Raw genomic sequence first — 17,178 nt, forward strand, 5'->3', positions numbered from 1 at the left:
GAACCCAGGAGTCCTGGCCCCCAGCCCCACCCCCAACCACTAGACCCCACTGCTCTCCTAGAGCTGGGGAAAGAACCCAGGAGTCCTGGCTCCCAGCCCCACCCCCAACCACTAGACCCCACTGCTCTCCTGGAGCTGGGGAGAGAACCCAGGAGTCCTGAGCCCCCAGCCCCACCCGCAACCACTAGACCCCACTGCTCTCCTAGAGCTGGGGAGAGAACCCAGGAGTCCTGAGCCCCCAGCCCCACCCGCAACCACTAGACCCCACTGCTCTCCTGGAGCTGGGGAGAGAACCCAGGAGTCCTGAGCCCCCAGCCCCACCCGCAACCACTAGACCCCACTGCTCTCCTAGAGCTGGGGAGAGAACCCAGGAGTCCTGAGCCCCCAGCCCCACCCGCAACCACTAGACCCCACTGCTCTCCTGGAGCTGGGGAGAGAACCCAGGAGTCCTGAGCCCCAAGCTTCTTTTCCGGTGTGTGGCCTTTGCCGCCCGGCAGCCTGAGCACATGCCCTGACCCAGGAGTGCGGCTCTGCCTCCCTGCCCGGGCTGGCCGGCTGCCACCAGCCCATGGCTCGCTCGGTGCTTCCTGCGGGCTGACGTCCTTCCGCCCCTGCCCTGCAGCACCTGCCGGGCGGGCGGCGGAGGGAGCCGACCGCAGCCGGGGCAGCCTGGTGCGTGCATCGAGCTGACCGGGCTCAGCCCTGGGAGGACAGCGCGGGAGCCCTGGCCCTGCGGGCGGCTGCGGAGGAGCGAGGTAAACGCGACTGCGGGGCTAGGGAGACCCCCGTACCGGCAGGGGTGTGTGAGCGAGTGGTTAGAGCAGGGGGGGAGCTGGGAGCCAGGACTCCTGGGTTCTCTCCCCAGCTCCAGGAGAGCAGCGGGGTCTAGTGGTTAGAGGTGGGTTGGGGTTGGGAGCCAGGACTCCTGGGTTCTCTCCCCAGCTCTAGGAGAGCAGTGGGGTCTAGTGGGTGGGGGTGGGTCTGGGAGCCAGGACTCCTGGGTTCTCTCCCCAGCTCCAGGAGAGCAGCGGGGTCTAGTGGTTAGAGGCAGGGTGGGGCTGGGAGCCAGAACTCCTGGGTTCTCTCCCCAGCTCTAGGAGAGCAGTGGGGTCTAGTGGGTGGGGGTGGGGCTGGGAGCCAGGACTCCTGGGTTCTCTCCCCAGCTCCAGGAGAGCAGCGGGGTCTAGTGGTTAGAGGTGGGTTGGGGTTGGGAGCCAGGACTCCTGGGTTCTCTTCCCAGCTCTAGGAGAGCAGTGGGGTCTGGTGGTTAGAGCAGGGGGGCTGGGAGCCAGGACTTCTGGGTTCGATCCCCAGCTCCGGAAGAGCAGTGGGGTCTAGTGGTCAGAGGCAGGGTGGGGCTGGGAGCCAGGACTCCTGGGTTCTCTTCCCAGCTCTGGGAGGGGGTCTGGTGGTTAAAGTAGGTCAGTGTTGTTGACCTCCCAGGGCTGGGTTCTATTCCTGCTGTCTCACAGACTCTCCACGTGACTTTGGGCAAGTCCCTTGCTACGTGCTGTGCCTCAGTTTCCCCACCTGCACAAATGGGGTCAATGACACTGAACCACCTCCATTGGGGTGGGGGTGGCTGAGAGCAGCCAAGGAATGATTGATGATGTCATCAGCACCGAAACTGGTACCCAGCAAATTGCAGAGCCCAGGCATGGAGCTGGGCCCTGCCCCAAGGCATCTGCAGTCTGGCTGCTGCCATGCGTGGGAATGCCACAGTGGGGTAGAAAGCTCCCAAAGCTAGAAATAGAACCCAGGAGTCCTGATTCCCAGCCCACACCTCCTGCTCTAACCACTAGATCCCGCTCCCCTTCCAGAGCTGGGGAGAGAACCCAGGAGTCCTGGCTCCCAGCCCCCCCTGGTCTAACACAGCACCCTGACCTAAGAAGCGCCAGTTCTTCCTTCCTCGTTCCCCCCCACCTCCGTCTCCGCCAGTCAGGTCAAGCTGGCGTCTCTGCCGGCCTGTGCCCCGTCCCCTCCCGCGAGGAATCCCTCAGGTGGATCCATCCCTCGGTGCTTCTCCAATGACTGATTTCTTGGGCCTCGCTAGGTTCTCCCATCACCCCCTGGCTAAGGGAGCTGGGGCTTTAATGCCAGGGCAGGGGGCAGTATGTGTGTGTGTGTGTGGGGGGGCGCTGGTATCTCCCTGGCACTGTTCACTCCGTGGTTGCACAAGTCGTCCGTTTGCGAGGTTTCCCATCTGGCACCGGCCGAGCCCTTAACTAATTGGGGTTCTGGGCAGAGTTGGGGGGCAGGATGGCTGGTGTGGGTGGCAGCTTGGGTAACAGGGTCTGCCTCTGCTCTGCTCTCAGGTTCGCCTAGGAGTGGGACTCTGGGCTGCCCGTCCTGGTGGGTCAGCGTGGTGCGGAGGGGCACCTGCTTAGTGCCACGGGGCGGAGCCAGGAGCAACTGGCAGGGGAGGGGCAGCCGGTGTCAGCCTGGGGCTTGAGGTGGGAGGGAGAATTTTGGTTGCTGTCCCAGGGCCCCCCATCCCCCTTCTGCCAGGGCTCCCCAACCCCTCCCCAACAGACTGTATCCCCCCAGTCCCCCTTTGTGAGGGCTCCAGGGCTGTTTTTACAGGCATCCCACGCCCGGTGCTGAGATGCAGCTGCCTCTGGGGTGGCGTGTGTTGGCTACCTATACAGGAATCCACCACAAGGGATGTGTTTGTCCCCTGCAGCCGGCTCCCCAATAACTCTGCTCCTACACCCCATCAGGGAGCCCCAGAGCTAGCTCCCCCAGGACCTCCTCCTAGCCTCCCCACTAGGAGACACCCGGACCCAGCTCCCCCTGACCCCTGCTCCCAGCCCTCCATCTGGGCCCCCCGAGATCCAGTCCCCCATCAGGGTCCCCCCCTAACTCTGGGAATTTGAACTCTGCCCCCCAGGAGCTGTCTGGCCTCACCGCTGACGTATCAGGCTGCGGAAATCAGAGCCGCGTGGCGCTGACTCAGGACCACAGGAGGATCTGACCTGCTCACAGGCCACCACCCCACAGCTTTCGTTTCCCCATCCCTCTTCCACACGGCTGGGAAGAGCAGGGCGAGGATGGGGTTGCACGGCTGGCTCTGCCTGCTCTGCCTGGTGCTCCCCTGGCTGCTGTGCCAGGGCATCCGCCGCACCCAGCCCGAGCAAGTGCATCTCTCCTACCCAGGTGAGGCTGTCGGGGCTCCGCCTCCTGGCAGGGGGACCGAGGGTGGGGCAGACTGGGAGCCCAGCTCCACTGGGTTATTGATGTTTATATCACCGGGCCTGGGGTCCCCAGCTTTGGGAGGGGAGTGGGGTCTAGTGGTTGGTAGGGGGAGTTGGAAGCCCAGACTCCTGGTTTCTATCCCAGCTCTGGGAGGGGAGTGGGGTCTAGTGGTTAGAGCAGGGGAGCTGGGAGCCAGGACTCCTGGGTTCTATTCCCAGCTCAGGCAGTGACCACTTTGTCTGGCTTCAAGTGAGTCCCTTCCCCTCTCTGTGCCTCAGTTTCCCAACCCCCTGCAAACACTTCCCTGCCTCAGTTCCAGAGTGCTGGTGAGATGGGGGAAGGTTGAATCAGTTTCTCAGGCAGATTCAGCTCCTTGGAAACCAAGATCTGGCTCCAGGCCTGGCCATAGGCCCATCCATGCCTGGCCGGAGGGTTGGAGCCAGAGGCTGGTTCTGGGGCAGGGTAGAAGTGTCTGGAGCCGGCTCAGTGTGTAATTGGCCCTTGTAGCACCTAGACAGAGCCGGTGGGAGGGAGAGGGCCGGCGTCCCGGGGAAGACTCGGGCTCCGAGCACTCACCAGGCTGTTCTAACCCCGGCAGGCGACCCCACCGCCATGACCGTCACCTGGACGACCTTCGACCCGGCCGGCTCCATCGTGGAGTTCGGCCCAGAGCCGGGCGGGGCCTTCACCACCTCCGCCAAGGGCCAAGCCAGCCGGTTCGTGGACGGCGGGTGGTTGCACCGTAGCATGTTGATCCACCGGGTCACCCTGCGGGGTCTGGCTCCCGGGCAGCGCTACGGTAAGCGGGGGCCCGGCCGCGGCTCCTCTCCCGGCAGTGGGCCCTGCACACTGCAGACTTCATCCACGCCAAGCCACGTCCACGCCACCAGACTGAGGGACAGAGACATGGGGGCAGGGCTCTAGAAAGGGGCCCCCACAGGGAGGGGGCGCAGCAGGGCCATTGAGACCTGGGGATATGCACTGATGGGGCGGGGGGGGGAGGGCGCGTGCCCGGCCACCCGGCCACGCTCCCTGACGCCTTGTCACGCTCACGCGTGCCCTGAGACACGCGCGCACGCTGATAGGCGGGGCACGCACACAAGCACAGTGTCCCCCAGCAATATCCACCATCACCAGGTCCAAATCTGCCTTGGGCCCAAATACACCCCCACCCTGAGCACCCAGCCATGCACACTCCCCAATCTCTCTCTTTCGCACACGCGCACACAGCTCCCAGCTAGTCCGATCCACGTGCACACAGCCCCCGGCCGTGCAAACTCTGCTCTCTGTGCAATCACGTGTGAACACACAGAGCAGGGCTCATCCCCTCCAGCAGGGAGGGAGGGAGGGACACACGAGAAGCAGGTGTCTGTGGTGACCAGATGTCCCGATTTTATAGGGACAGTCCCGATTTTTGGGTCTTTTTCTTATATAGGCTCCTATTAGCCCCCACCCCATCCCGATTTTTCACACTTGCTGTCCGGTCACCCTACAGGTGTCTGAGTCTCTCCCTGCTCTTCCCCTGTAGCTTATCGCTGTGGGAGCCCGCTGGGCTGGAGCCGGCCCCACAGCTTCCGGGCTCTGCCGAATGGCACCGACTGGAGCCCGCGTCTCGCTGTCTTCGGCGACATGGGGAACATCAACCCCCAGTCCCTGCCCAGGCTTCTGCGCGACACGCAGCTGGACATGTACGACGTGATCCTGCACGTAGGTCGGTGTCACGCCGTGCTCCCCCAGGCCCTGGGATTGGGGCTGGAGAAGGGATGGGCTCAGGGGGCGGGGAACGGGACACGGGGCCTTTTCCCTCTAGTGGGCGCTGGTGATCCAGCCCCAGGGCAGGAGACTGGCTGGCTCGGGGGGGCAGAGAATGGGACACGGGGCCTTTTCCGTCTAGGGGGCACCAGCTCCCATCCCATCCATGTCAGGAATGACCGACAGTCATCCCCATCTCATGACTGTTGGTGCCCCCGGGAACGAACTCGCTGGGTCCGTGTCCAGCTCCTGGGATGGCAGGGCCTATGTCCCCCAAAGCACTGCTGGGGGCTCTAATTGCCCCCCTCGTTGGGGATGTCAGCCAAGGACTAGACTCACCTCTCAGCAGGGCCGGCCAGAAGGGGGGGGGCAAGTGGGGCAATTTGCCCTGGGCCCCGCAGGGGTCCCCACGAGAGTTTTCGGCGGCACTTTGGCGGCGGGGGGGGGGGTCCTTCAGTGCTGCCGAACACACCCGGGGTGAAGGACCCGCCACCGCTCCTTCCGCTCCGGATCTTCGGCAAAGTGCCCTGAAGACCCGGAGCGGAAGGACCCCCGCCGCCGAAGATCCCAGGCCCCCTGAATCCCCTGGGCGGCTCTGCCTTTCAGCCCTCGAGAGCACCCCTCTCCCCTCCAGGGGTTAGAGCAGGATTCAGAGGGCATCAAGCCAGCATCGTCGGCTTCAAATGGGGGGGTAACCTCAAATCTGGGTAAAATCTGCGCCCAGGCTGCCCCCTGCCCCCAGGGCAGAGCAGCCAATTCACTGTGATCCTCTTGTCTTTCCCAGGGGATTTTGCCTATGATATGGACCAGGTAAATTCTGTATCCATGCTGCCTCTTTCGCCTTCGCTTCTCCTCCGGCTGTGCCCCATCCTGCTCCCCTCCATGTCTGGGGGGCTGGCCCCACTCACTGGTGTCTCTGCAGTGGAGATCTAGGGCCATCGCTGGGAGGGGGTCCCCCAGGAGAAGGGGCTGTGTGCTCATCTCCAAGGGTTTCTAGCAGAGATGCTTGTGCCCCCATGTATGTACATTCACCTGTGTGCGTCCCACCCAGCCTGTATGGGTATCTCTACCCTGCATGCCTCATGGACTCAGTGAGGTTTACAAAGCTGCTCCAGCCCTGGAACTAACCCAGCTGGCAGAGGCTGGCACGTGGGGGGTGGGGGTTTGATTCCCGCACACGGCGACTTGCCCAGGAGGCTGGTATTATGAGCCCAGGCCCATGGGAGATTGGAACTGCTTCGGGATGTGCCAGGGAGCAGCGTAGCCTGCGATGGGAATTGAAGCAACGATGCGAGGCGGGTTGGCCCCGTCCACCCCACGCCCCATCCGTGCCCTGGTGGCCATGTATGCAAACGCACACACGTGTTTGCATTTGCACACGGATCTGCCCACCCGCTTCCAGGCATGTGGCCCTCCAGCCACCCGGGGTACACGCAGCCCCTAGGCATGTAAATGTACTCTGAGGGTGCAGCGTTCCCAGGTGCCTCGGCTGATGCGACTGTCTCTGGGGTGTAGTGTAATGCCATGGTCGGAGATGCCTTCATGCGCAAGATCGAGCCCATTGCCGCATCGGTACCGTATATGACATGCCCGGGGAACCACGAGGAGAAATAGTGAGTGGGGGGAATTTGTTGCCCTGGGAACCTCTCAGCCTGCGGTTGGGGTGGGGAAAGAGGTGGCGGAGCCGGAGGTGTCTCCATCTGCTCCCAGGGGATGGACTAGGAGTGGCAGCTTAGAGGCCAGGGTGAGGGGTGCATTAGGGATGCTTGAGATGCCGGGCTGGGAATTGGAAGGGTTAAATCCACCCCCGCACACACACCCCACTGCAGCCCCTAATTGTTCTTCCCTCCCCCAGCAACTTCTCCAACTACCGTGCCCGATTCAGCATGCCCGGTGACACGGAGGGCCTGTGGTACAGGTGAGCACCCCACCTCGCCCCCAGGGGGCAGCATTCCAGCCCCAGGTGCCCGACCCTGGCAGAGGTGCAGGAGGATAAGAACACCTGGGGCAGGACTCTCTGGGCCTGGCCGTACTTGGTTAGAGTGTGTGTGTGAGGGGGTTGGAGGGCGCCTGGGTTCTATCCCAGCTCTGGGAGGGGAGTGGGGTCTAGTGGTTAGAGCAGGGGGCTGGGAGCCGGGCCTCCTGGGTTCTATCCCAGCTCTGGGAGGGGAGTGGGGTCTAGTGGTTAGAGCAGGGGGCTGGGAGCCAGGCCTCCTGGGTTCTATTGCTCCTACTGACTCACTGTGTGTGTTGAGGGGCAGGCTGCTTCCCCCCATCGTGTGCCTCAGTTTCCCCCCAGCATAGCACAGGGCTCATCCTTCGCCTTCCCTCCCTTGTCACCATATGATTCTGCTTCTCTGCCCCCCGAGCTGGGACATCGGCCCTGCCCACGTCATCTCCTTCTCCACTGAGGTGTATTTCTACCTAAACTACGGTCGCCACCTCGTCCAGGAGCAGTACCAATGGCTCGAGAGAGACCTACAGGTAGACACGCCCCCAAACCCCCACCCCCGGCTGCCACCCGCCCAGACTTTCTCGCTCACAGTCTCTCTCTCCCCCCGGCGGCACGGCAGGAGGCCACGCGGCCGGATCGGCGCCGGCGGTTCCCGTGGATCGTCACCATGGGGCATCGGCCCATGTACTGCTCCAACAACGACTTAGACGACTGCACGAAGCACGAGAGCATCGTGAGTGGGGGGGAGCCGCTGTGGAGGAGAGAGGGGGGATGCTCTCGCACCCAGCGGGGAGGGAGCCGAGTGGGGACCTGCAGACTGATCCAGGGAGGCCGTTCCAGGGGGCGGGGGGACCTCGCTGGAGGGCCTTAAGGAGAGAATGTGGGGCAACCCACCAGGCCCCCCGCCAGCTGCTGATTCCCCTCTCCCCCCCGCTGTCTTTCTCCTCAGGTTCGCCGAGGGCTCCCCCAACATCAGTATGGCCTGGAGGACCTGTTCTATAAATACGGTACCCGCTGCCCCTCACCCCCCATCCCTCCAGCCTCCCCCGGCAGCACCCCCTAGGAGGGAACCTGGGAAACTCCCCCTGCAGGACATGCGCTGGGGCTGTCAGCTGGAGCCCCGGGGCGATGGGGGGAAGGGTGGCAGAGTGGCACCAAGGCGCTTTGGGGGCTCACGCCGACCAGGACGGGCTTCTGTCACTTTCTGGGTGTCTCTGTGTCATGCAGCCCTAGCCCAGAGCCCTGCCACCAGCAGCCGGTGCGTAGTGTGGGGATGAGCCAGCCTGGGTACCGATGCAGGGAGACCCCCAACGGGCCTGAGTCTCCCCTGCTGGGCCCAGTCCCTCTCCCCGGACACTCCCGGACGTCAGCGACAGAGCCCACACCCCAGGGACTTCGGGCCCCCAGCACCTTTCTCAGCTCTGGCCTCGTGCGCCCCCCCAGGTGACGGGCACCTCCAAGGACTTCTCTGCTTCTATCTCCTATTGTCTCTGTTTCCAGTCCCACGAGGGATTCCTGGCGCCGCAGGCTCTGTCCCCCGTCATGCTGGTTAAGGGGCCTGCCCCCCTCCCCACCCACTCGTTTAGCTTGATGGCTTTGGTTGCTTTTTTCATCGCCCTCCGAGGTCTGGCCTTGCTCAGTTTATCCCGCAGGCCCAGGCAAGCGGGTGGCATAGCATTACCTTCGGTAGGGCAGGCTAGGGTTAGGTACCTGCTTGCGTAACTCCTTTTTGTGCCTGTTCCCAGCCCACCTTTCTCATTCTTTGTACAGTATGGACTCATATGAAGGACCAGCGGGTCCCGGTTGGTATATGATCCCTTCCACGTGTTCTTGTAGAGACACAGATTATGACAGTTCGGGCAATGAATATTTCTTTCCCTGTCTCCTACCCGGACTCTCCCGTAATTCACCTGGGAACATGGGCTGAGCCCCACACCCTATCTCTTAAAGGGCCGGCTCGCCCAGCGACAGGGCCCCAGGGCAGAGCATGCCTAGGCCACCAATTCAGCCATGGGTCTAAGATCCAGTGGCCAGAGTCCTGAGCCAGTGCTGTCCTCTCTTCACCAGGTGTCGACCTAGAGCTGTGGGCCCATGAACATTCCTACGAGAGGCTGTGGCCGGTCTACAACTATCAGGTGACTCCTGATTGGGGTGGGGGTTGCGGGTGTCTGGGGGGGGGTCTCTCCGGGGTCGCTGTCCAGCCTGATTAGGGGATTGAGTCCAAGATCTGAGTCTGAAATGACCCCGTCTGCCTCCCCCCACTGCAGGTCTACAACGGCAGCACCAAATCGCCCTACACCAATCCCAGGGCGCCCGTCCATATCATCACCGGATCGGCTGTAAGTGACAGCGGGTGCCCGAGCCTGGTAGTGTGGCGCCCAGCACGGGCCGATACCAGCCGCCACGGGCCCGCCTCTGCTCGCCATGCGAGTCAATGGTGAAACCGCGGCCGGGCGTCTCTGCCCACGATTTAAGGGCCTGATCCCGTTAAGCACCAAACACCACCTGAGTGGTGCTGAGTGCCCTCAGATCCCATAGAAATTCAGTGCGGCGCTTCCAGGATCGGGGCCTAATTTAGATGCCTGTTGGGGGTGTTAGTTTAAGGGCAAGAGTACGAGGAGTGGAGCTGGGCCTGATCCTGTCTCAGGACAGTCCCGCGGCGTGGGGGTAGGGCAGGATTGGGCCCCAGCTGCCCAGGGGATGGATGGGTTGGGGTAAGAGGCTCCATGAGAAGATGGAGGGATCGGGAGAGGAGGCGTGAAGCTGGGAGCAGACTGAGAAGAGAGAAACTGAGGCATGGGCAGGGCAGTGATTCGCCCAAGGGCACCGGGGTCTCCATCCAATGCTCTATCTGCTAGGCCACGTTGCCTTGAAAGGGATAGGGGGTGGAGGGATTGATGTGCAGTGGAGGTGGGGCTGAGGCAGTGGGAGGAGGAGTTTAGCTGGGAAAGAAGCTAAGATGTAGCCCTGCCCTCTTTCTCCCCCCTGCCCCAACATGGTCATGCAATGGGCTCTGCCCCCCTCCATCCCCCGCAGGGCTGTAAGGAGAGGCTGGACTGCTTTGTCCCCTACCCACGAGAGTGGAGCGCCCTGCGCATCAAGGACTACGGCTACACGCGCCTGCAAATTGTCAACCGCAGCCATATCTGGCTGGAGCAAGTGTCTGACGACCAGGTATGGCATGGCCGGCGGATGGACCCCCACCTACGCCCACCCCGTCCTGCCCGATCCGATCCCTACCTGGGCTGGCTCAATGTGCATTGGACTGTGCAGTGGACCCATTGCAGGGGTATCTGGGCACTGAACATTAACCACTAGACCCCACTTCCCTTCCAGAACCAAGGATATAACTCGGGCGTCCTGACTCCCAGCACCCCTCTGCTCTAACCATTAGACATCATTCCCCTCCCACAACTGGGGAGAGGACCCAGGAGTCCTGCCTCCCAGCCCCCGCCTCCCGGCTCTACCCACTGGCCCCCTCTCCCTCTGAATGCTACCATCCTGCCATAGCAACCTCTCCCTGAATCTCAGCTGGCACCCTTGGGGTGTTACCACGAGGCAGTGGCAGAGAAGGGAAACCCTGGGGGTAAAGCAGCGCTGAACTCTCCTCCAGCCTAGGGTGGGAGAAGTCTGGAGCTGGGCGTCTCTGGAGAAAGGCACAGGAAGCATTTGGGCTTGTCTAGCTCCAAGCGGATATAGGGGGCAAGCAGAGAGGGGTGGCGGGGTCTAGTGAGTAGAGTGAGGAGTGGGGGCTGGGAGTAGGTGCTGAAGGCTTTTGGGAATCTGGCTCCTGTGTTGCGGGAGCTGGGTGGGAAGCCGGGCAGATCCCTGCTGTTTTGGTCCTTCTAACTTCGGTGGGTTCACACTGGAAATGGGCCTGAGCCATGGAACCTCCCAGAGTTCTCACCACCTCTCTCCAGAGCAGCCTAACATTGAATTCATATCCTCAGGGTCTTGACTTCCAGCCTTCTCTCCTCTAATTGCTAGACCCCATGCCTCTCCTAGCGTTAGGAGTAAATCCAAATCCCTGTAGCTGCGGTTTGCTAAACATGGATGTTTCCTTTGTTAGAAACGTGATAATCAACTTCATTTGAATGCTTAATCGGTGCTTCAGATTAAGGGGGCTGCAGGGGAAGGGTTTAGTGAAATCCAGAATGCGGGTCTGGTGGAGGGGAAATAGCTCTAGAGAGCTGGGGGGATAAGGCACATCTTCATGCCACTGGGGATATATTGCAATCCCATCCCTGCCACCAGTGTGAATGTGTCACGGAGTCACTGAGTGATGCTCTGGAACTGCCCCTAAGAAGCCAGGCAGGACTCTGGGGCAGCCTCCTCTCTGTGAGCAGCCTGTCTCCAGGGCAAGCAGCTCACACAGCTTCCACCTTCCTGGGGCTGACCTCGGAGCATTCAGCATCCCCGTCCACACCGTGCGCTTCCCGCAGTGAGTCCGCTCAGGCGGGGTCCTGGGGAAGCCAGAGGGTCCTGCACCCCAATTCCACAGTCAGACGTGATTCTCAGCCAGCCAGTAAAACAGAAGGTTTATTAGACGACAGGAACATGGTCTAAAACAGAGCTTGTAGGTACAGGAAACAGGACCCCTCAGTCAGGTCCATCTTGGGGGGCAGGGAGGCCAGAGCCCCATCTGGCCTCCCTCCATTTCCCCAGCCAGCTCCAAACTGAAACTCTCCAGCCCCTCCTCTGGCCTTTGTCTCTTTCCCGGGCCAGGAGGCCACCTGATCCCTTTGTTCTCCAACACCTTCAGTTGGCACCTTTGCAGAGGAGGGGCCCAGGCCATCAGTTGCCAGGAGACAGGGTGTCGGCCATTCTCTGTGTAGACACCATCACACTGGCCCCCTAGGGCTCTGCCACAATCACACACCCTTATCCCACCACCTGGATACTTAAGAACTGCATCGGGGAAACTGAGGCACCCACACAGTATTCAGGGAAAACATTAAGAACATTCCCACTTCGTCACAGAATGAATCTTGCCCCTTTGTGGTCCCAATTCATCCCTCCCGTCCCCATTCCCAACACGTTGCCATAGACCCGCCCTGGGTTCTGAGGCTCACCATGAAGCTTGTCTTGGGTTCTGAGCAGTGGAGGAACATCCCCTGGAGCCACCCCTGAACCTGAGTCCTGGTTTTGTCTTTCAGGACGGGAAACTTGTGGATGGGATCTGGCTCATCAAGGAGTTGCATGGCCCCAAAGCTTGGCTTTAGCCCGGCAGCAGGCACCCAGCCCTGAGTTGAGCAGAGGGACTGCATCCTTAGGAAACTCTGAATTCCTCGCTATCTGGCTGGAGTCAGAGCTCCCTGCATGGCTACAAACTAAACTGATCAAATCCAAAGACCGCTCTTGCAGGCCTTGATGTATGGCACTGGAAGGATACGTCGGACCCTGCAGCTGGGTCTTTATAATGGTGAAAAAGCGCTTTGCTGCAACTGAGCGTATTAGGTCTCAGAGCACTTTATACGGGTGGGGTTCTGTCTGTGTATTCCCAGTTTATAGATGGAGAAACTGAGGCACAGAGACAGGAAGAACATTGACCAAAATCTTAGATTTAGGGGTCTTGCTTTCCAGTCTTCCCTTATCACTAGATCCCATTCCCCTCTCAGAGTCAGGAATAGAACCCAGGAGTCCCCCCTGCTCTAACCACTACACCCCACTCCCCTCCAAGAGGCAGGAGCAGAACCCTGATTCCCAGCCCCCCTGTTCTAACCACTAGATCTGCCCCTCGCATGTCAGGAATAGAACCCAGGCATCCTGACTTCCAGTCCTTTGTTCAATCCACTGGCCCATTCTGCCTCTTAGGAAAACCCCCCCTAGATCTAAAATGTTCTCTAGCCTTTGCCCGGGGCATCTCTGCTGCTTGACTTCTTCTGGCTCTCAGACTGTGTGCGGGGGGAAGGGGTGCTGGGATCTGATGGTTTTCTTTCCTTATTTGTTCTTTCCTCCATGAGCTGAGCCTCCGTACCAGGCTTTCTCCCCTGCTGCTAGTTCCTGTAATGCAATAAGCCCTACACGGAGCTGCAAGGCGGCAAGGGATGGGGCTAGATTTGCCTTTCGCCATCAAGCATGGCCCATGGTACATCTCTGAGGTTCGTTGTATGATCCTTAAATCTTCGAGCTACACGCTGGGTCCTTTGTACTGATGCTTTGGAAATTAACAAAACAAAATCAAGCTCAAAAGGTGTGCGATGCTCATCTCCTTCAGACAGCGCTTGATTTGCCTTTGGTGCCTTGACTGTTTTAGGGCCAGATTCTGCTCCGGTGTAAATCAGGAGGCGCCCCCTCCAAATCCTTGAGTCACAGAGAGGAGACTTCGGCTCTGTCACCGGCCCCTTTAAGGGGAGGTGGGCTCAGCCCCACCTGGGACTGATCAGCTGCCTCCTAGTTGAAGCTGGGGGGGTAGAGGTCAGGTGATGGCCTCAAGGAGCACCTGGCCAGCAAGCGCTCAGTTGAGAGGACTGATGGCAGGCAGGCAGCCTGGCTTTATGGTGTCTCCCAGATAGGTGGCTGGCACAGGGAGAATTTCTGGGAGTCTCTGGGTCCACGTGCGGGCTATGGGGGGTGTGTATGGGGGGGGGTCTCTAGTGGGGCAGAGGAGCTACTTAACTTGGGTATTTTGCCTAAGTTTTCTGATTACTGATACACACTGCCCTGTGCCAAGGGCGTGAGATAGACGCCGCTGTAGCATCTCTCCTTCATGGGCCAGTGAGAGAGCCCGCTGGCTCCCAGGTTCCTCCTAGATCATTGCCACAGTCAGGGGCGGGCCAATGCTAGGCCAGATTTCTGCTGCCCTTTGCAGAAAGCCCTGGTGAGAGTTCGTTTTTTCCCCACACTTACATCGGCGGCTGTGAGAGGTACTGCCCATCTCGCTGACCAAGGCTGTCTCCCTGCGCTCCCCCATCGGTCCCACCTCTTCTCCTGTATGTGGCTTGTCAGCCGTTTTGGAGCAGGGAGTGTCTTTTTGTTCTGTGTTTGTACAGCGCCTAGCGCGATGGGCTCCGTGACTGGGGCTCCTCCGTGCTAATGCAACTCAGAACCCGGGTGATGAAGGAGCTCAGTTTCCTGTCTGGGCTTTGATAACAGTGTAAAAGTCACTATCCTGCATTGACTGTTTTAATCTACTGGCTCCTATTAAGAGAGACTGAAAGAGTGGGACTCTGACCTTGGAGATGAATAAGAGGGAACATGGTAAAAATGGGGGGGGAAATAGTGGGTGCTTAGCATCCACCAGCCACAGCTGTTTGGTGGCACCCTGATCAGCTGGGGGAGGGACTTGGGAGAGGGCAGAGAGCAGCGAGTGGGTGGGGGTCTCGGGGAGGGGGCAGAATGGGGGTTGGAAGAGGCGGAGTGAGGGCAGGGCCGGGCCTCAGGGGAGGGGTGGAGTGGGGGTGGAGCAGCCCCGCGGAAAAGAAAACCTCAGGGCCTATGCCGTTTTCACCCATTAGCCAGTGGAACTCACTGGCACATGAACTCCTGGAGGCCAAGAGGTTAGCAGGGTTCAGAGAGCAAGCGGGCAACTTGACTGAGAACCCAGCTCACCAGACTTAGTCTAGTTAATGCTACACTCTAAAAAAGATCCCTAGGTAGGCACTAGTTCAAACAGAAATGAATTCAGGGAAGTCCAATGGCCTGGGTTATGCAAGAGGTTAGACTGACCCCTTCTGGTTCATAATCTCTGAATGAGGCAGCTGAATACAGAATGGCCCCAACATCAGATACATTTAGATGGGAGGGCTGGATGGCTGTATATATACCTGGGCAGAATAAAAGCAAATTCATGACTGCAGGGTCTTTAGAATACCAGGGCTTGGTTTGCCCGTGTCTGGTAGAGAGCTGGGAAGGGGAGAACACACTCTGTTTAGGTAGTACAAGAGAGGCGCCTTCCTAGCTAAGGCCCCTGAAACTCTTTAGGCTGCCGATTTACCCAGGGAGTTGAGTACAAGAGCTGGGCTTCAATTTTGCCTTTCCACGCGGTCCTTGATTTCCTCTTCTGACTTTGAGCTCATTAGCACAGTTCTGTATGGGGCCCTGATGAACAGGGCAAGTTAGTAAAGTATCCCTAGAGCTTTTGGCTAGGCTTTTGCCAGGGCTATAAACCCTCATGCTTCCTGGGGATTGGGGGAAGCAGGGCTCGATGTGGGACTGGGGAGGGTGGGTCACGTTGACAGAGGTGAACCCAAAAGCACATGAAAAAGTTTGGAGGCCCAGTGATCTAGGCTGAGGCCCTGCATAACACAGGCCTTTATGCAGTGACCCCAGTATAGACCCCCATATTGTGTGGTGTTCCCACCCGGGCTGCGATGTGGGCTTCATCACTCGCTAAGATGTGATGGATGATGTTACCGCTCTCTCCTGTCCTAGGGATAAACCCAGGGCCTCCAGTCTCCAGGGCCCTTTCACCAGCATTAACGCTAGCTACCACTAAGTTCTCCACGTGGGGGCGGAATTTCTCTGCTGCTGAGCATCTCAGAGCGACCTTACCGAGCCCAGGACATTCATCTGCAAAAGCCCCAGGACTTTGAAATCTGGCTGGCAGCGAAGGAGCAAAGGTTGGCAGAGAGTTGGCAATGGCCCGTGCACGCCTAGCAGAGAGAATGGGCAGCGTGCACCAGGCACGGGGCGTTAGGATGGGGCTCTGGGGATTTTATTAATCAGCCATCTATTGCTGTAGGGTTTTCTTGCTAAAAGCAGCTGTGCAATATGTCCTGTTGGGCGTGTGTGTGTGTGTGGGGGGGTGGTGGTGGTGGTGGATGATCCCCATGATAACTAGTGTTACTTACACAGATCTTTTTATCCTGTGATCTCAAAGCACTTCCCAGTTGCTGGTATAATTTATCACCCTCCCCCAAAAAAAACACCCCACTCCCATTTTGCAGATGGGGAAATTGAGGCACAGAGAGGGGAATTTTTTGCCACAACAAGACAGAAACGGAGATGGGTACGGAATCCAGGTGTCCTGCCTTGCAACGCCCCCTCCCCATTCTTGTAATCATCCTGACTTGTAAGCCCCTTTATAACCACTAGACCCCACTCCCTCCTAGAGAGAAGAACAGAACCCAGGAATTCGGATCCCTGGTCCTCCCCTGCTCTAATAGCTGGGCATAGAACCCAGGAATCCTAGCTCACATCCCCGCCCCCCTCGCTCTAACCACTAGCCATTTTGCAGCTCATCTGTAGTCCTGTCAGGGGTGGGGACTGTGCCATGGAAATCCACAACTGATTGATTGACCTTTCCACTGTACAAAGGAATCAAAAAACACCAAATACCAGACTGACTCCGAACTAATGAAATTCTGTAACCTGCTCTCCACGCAGATTTCATGACCCTATAACTATAGCAGTTAGGGGTGTGTGTATAACCTATATAGTTATACCAACACAACCCCTCGTGTAGACACTGTTATACTGGGATAGAGGTGCCTTATACCGGTATAGCTTATTTCCCTTCCTGTACAGGGATCGCTGTCCAGCACCTTTATCTTGGTATAACTGCATTCACACCAGGGGTTTGTACTGCTTTGACTAGACTGGTATAAGGCACTTATATCATTTGTTTATTTATTTGTATTATGGGACCAACTAGGCGCCCCAGTTGTGACCCAGGAGCCCGTTGTGCTAGGTTGCCTGGATGCCCGGACAGCCACATCTTCTCTCTCTCTGCCAGACAGAGTCCCTCCAGGACCCAAGGCCGCACCGTACCTGCTCTGTGATTAAGCAGGGGTGTTGGTCCTCAGGGCTGTCAGGCTGGCACTGAATTAACTCCAGTGACAAGCCGATGACTATTATTAGCTGCCATGTGGGTGGCTCATTCTTTGCCTTGCACTGTCAAAGCGCTTAATTTAGCAAGTGGGTTAGGGCTGATTGCTGGCAGGAACGGCTGCTGGGAATGGCTGGGTTCTCCGGGGCTGTGTTGGTCCTAAATACAGCCCAGGTGGCCATGCTCTTTGGATCGTGACTTTCCCTGCGCCCAGTCAGCCTCATGACCCACCTGGGAAGTAGGTATTATCCCCACAGTTTACAGAAGGGGAAACTGAGGCATAGGCAGGTGAAATGACTTGACCAAGGCCACATATCCAGACTCCCAGTTCCCTCCTTTAACCTCTAGACTGCAGGATGCCTGGGTTCTATTTCTGCCACTGGGAAGGAGTGTTGTCTATTGACTGGGGGAGGGTGGTGGCTGGGTTTCAGGACTCCTGGTCAAATACCATGGGAACATCACAAGGGTTCGCAGCCCCGGGGGTCTCGCATCTCACCTCATGATGCCG

General features: G+C 59.2%; 1 protein-coding gene across 1 annotated transcript; it reads left to right on the top strand.

Annotated features, from left to right (window-relative positions):
- The first annotated feature begins 575 nt into the window (after window positions 1-575).
- On the top strand, window positions 576-13,093 carry ACP7 (acid phosphatase 7, tartrate resistant (putative)). Its single transcript, XM_073321742.2, has 14 exons — window positions 576-755; window positions 2,891-3,156; window positions 3,794-3,994; window positions 4,724-4,906; window positions 5,732-5,757; window positions 6,463-6,560; window positions 6,803-6,865; window positions 7,317-7,431; window positions 7,521-7,634; window positions 7,851-7,908; window positions 8,969-9,036; window positions 9,169-9,240; window positions 9,938-10,075; window positions 12,058-13,093. Exons 2-14 carry the CDS (start codon window positions 3,051-3,053, stop codon window positions 12,121-12,123), a joined length of 1,308 nt encoding a protein of 435 aa, XP_073177843.1. The 5' UTR covers window positions 576-755; window positions 2,891-3,050; the 3' UTR covers window positions 12,124-13,093.
- Window positions 13,094-17,178: the final 4,085 nt, after the last annotated feature.

The sequence above is a fragment of the Lepidochelys kempii genome, chromosome 23 (genome assembly GCF_965140285.1).
Source record: "Lepidochelys kempii isolate rLepKem1 chromosome 23, rLepKem1.hap1, whole genome shotgun sequence".
Classification (NCBI taxonomy): domain Eukaryota; kingdom Metazoa; phylum Chordata; order Testudines; family Cheloniidae; genus Lepidochelys; species Lepidochelys kempii.

Bases quoted from the DNA above. Each gene is read 5' to 3' on its own strand.
- ACP7 (XM_073321742.2), top strand. From the start codon at position 3,051: ATGGGGTTGCACGGCTGGCTCTGCCTGCTCTGCCTGGTGCTCCCCTGG. The intron at 4,907-5,731 runs GTCGGTGTCACG...TGTCTTTCCCAG, and splicing joins CGACGTGATCCTGCACGTAG to GGGATTTTGCCTATGATATG. The intron at 10,076-12,057 runs GTATGGCATGGC...TTTGTCTTTCAG, and splicing joins AGCAAGTGTCTGACGACCAG to GACGGGAAACTTGTGGATGG.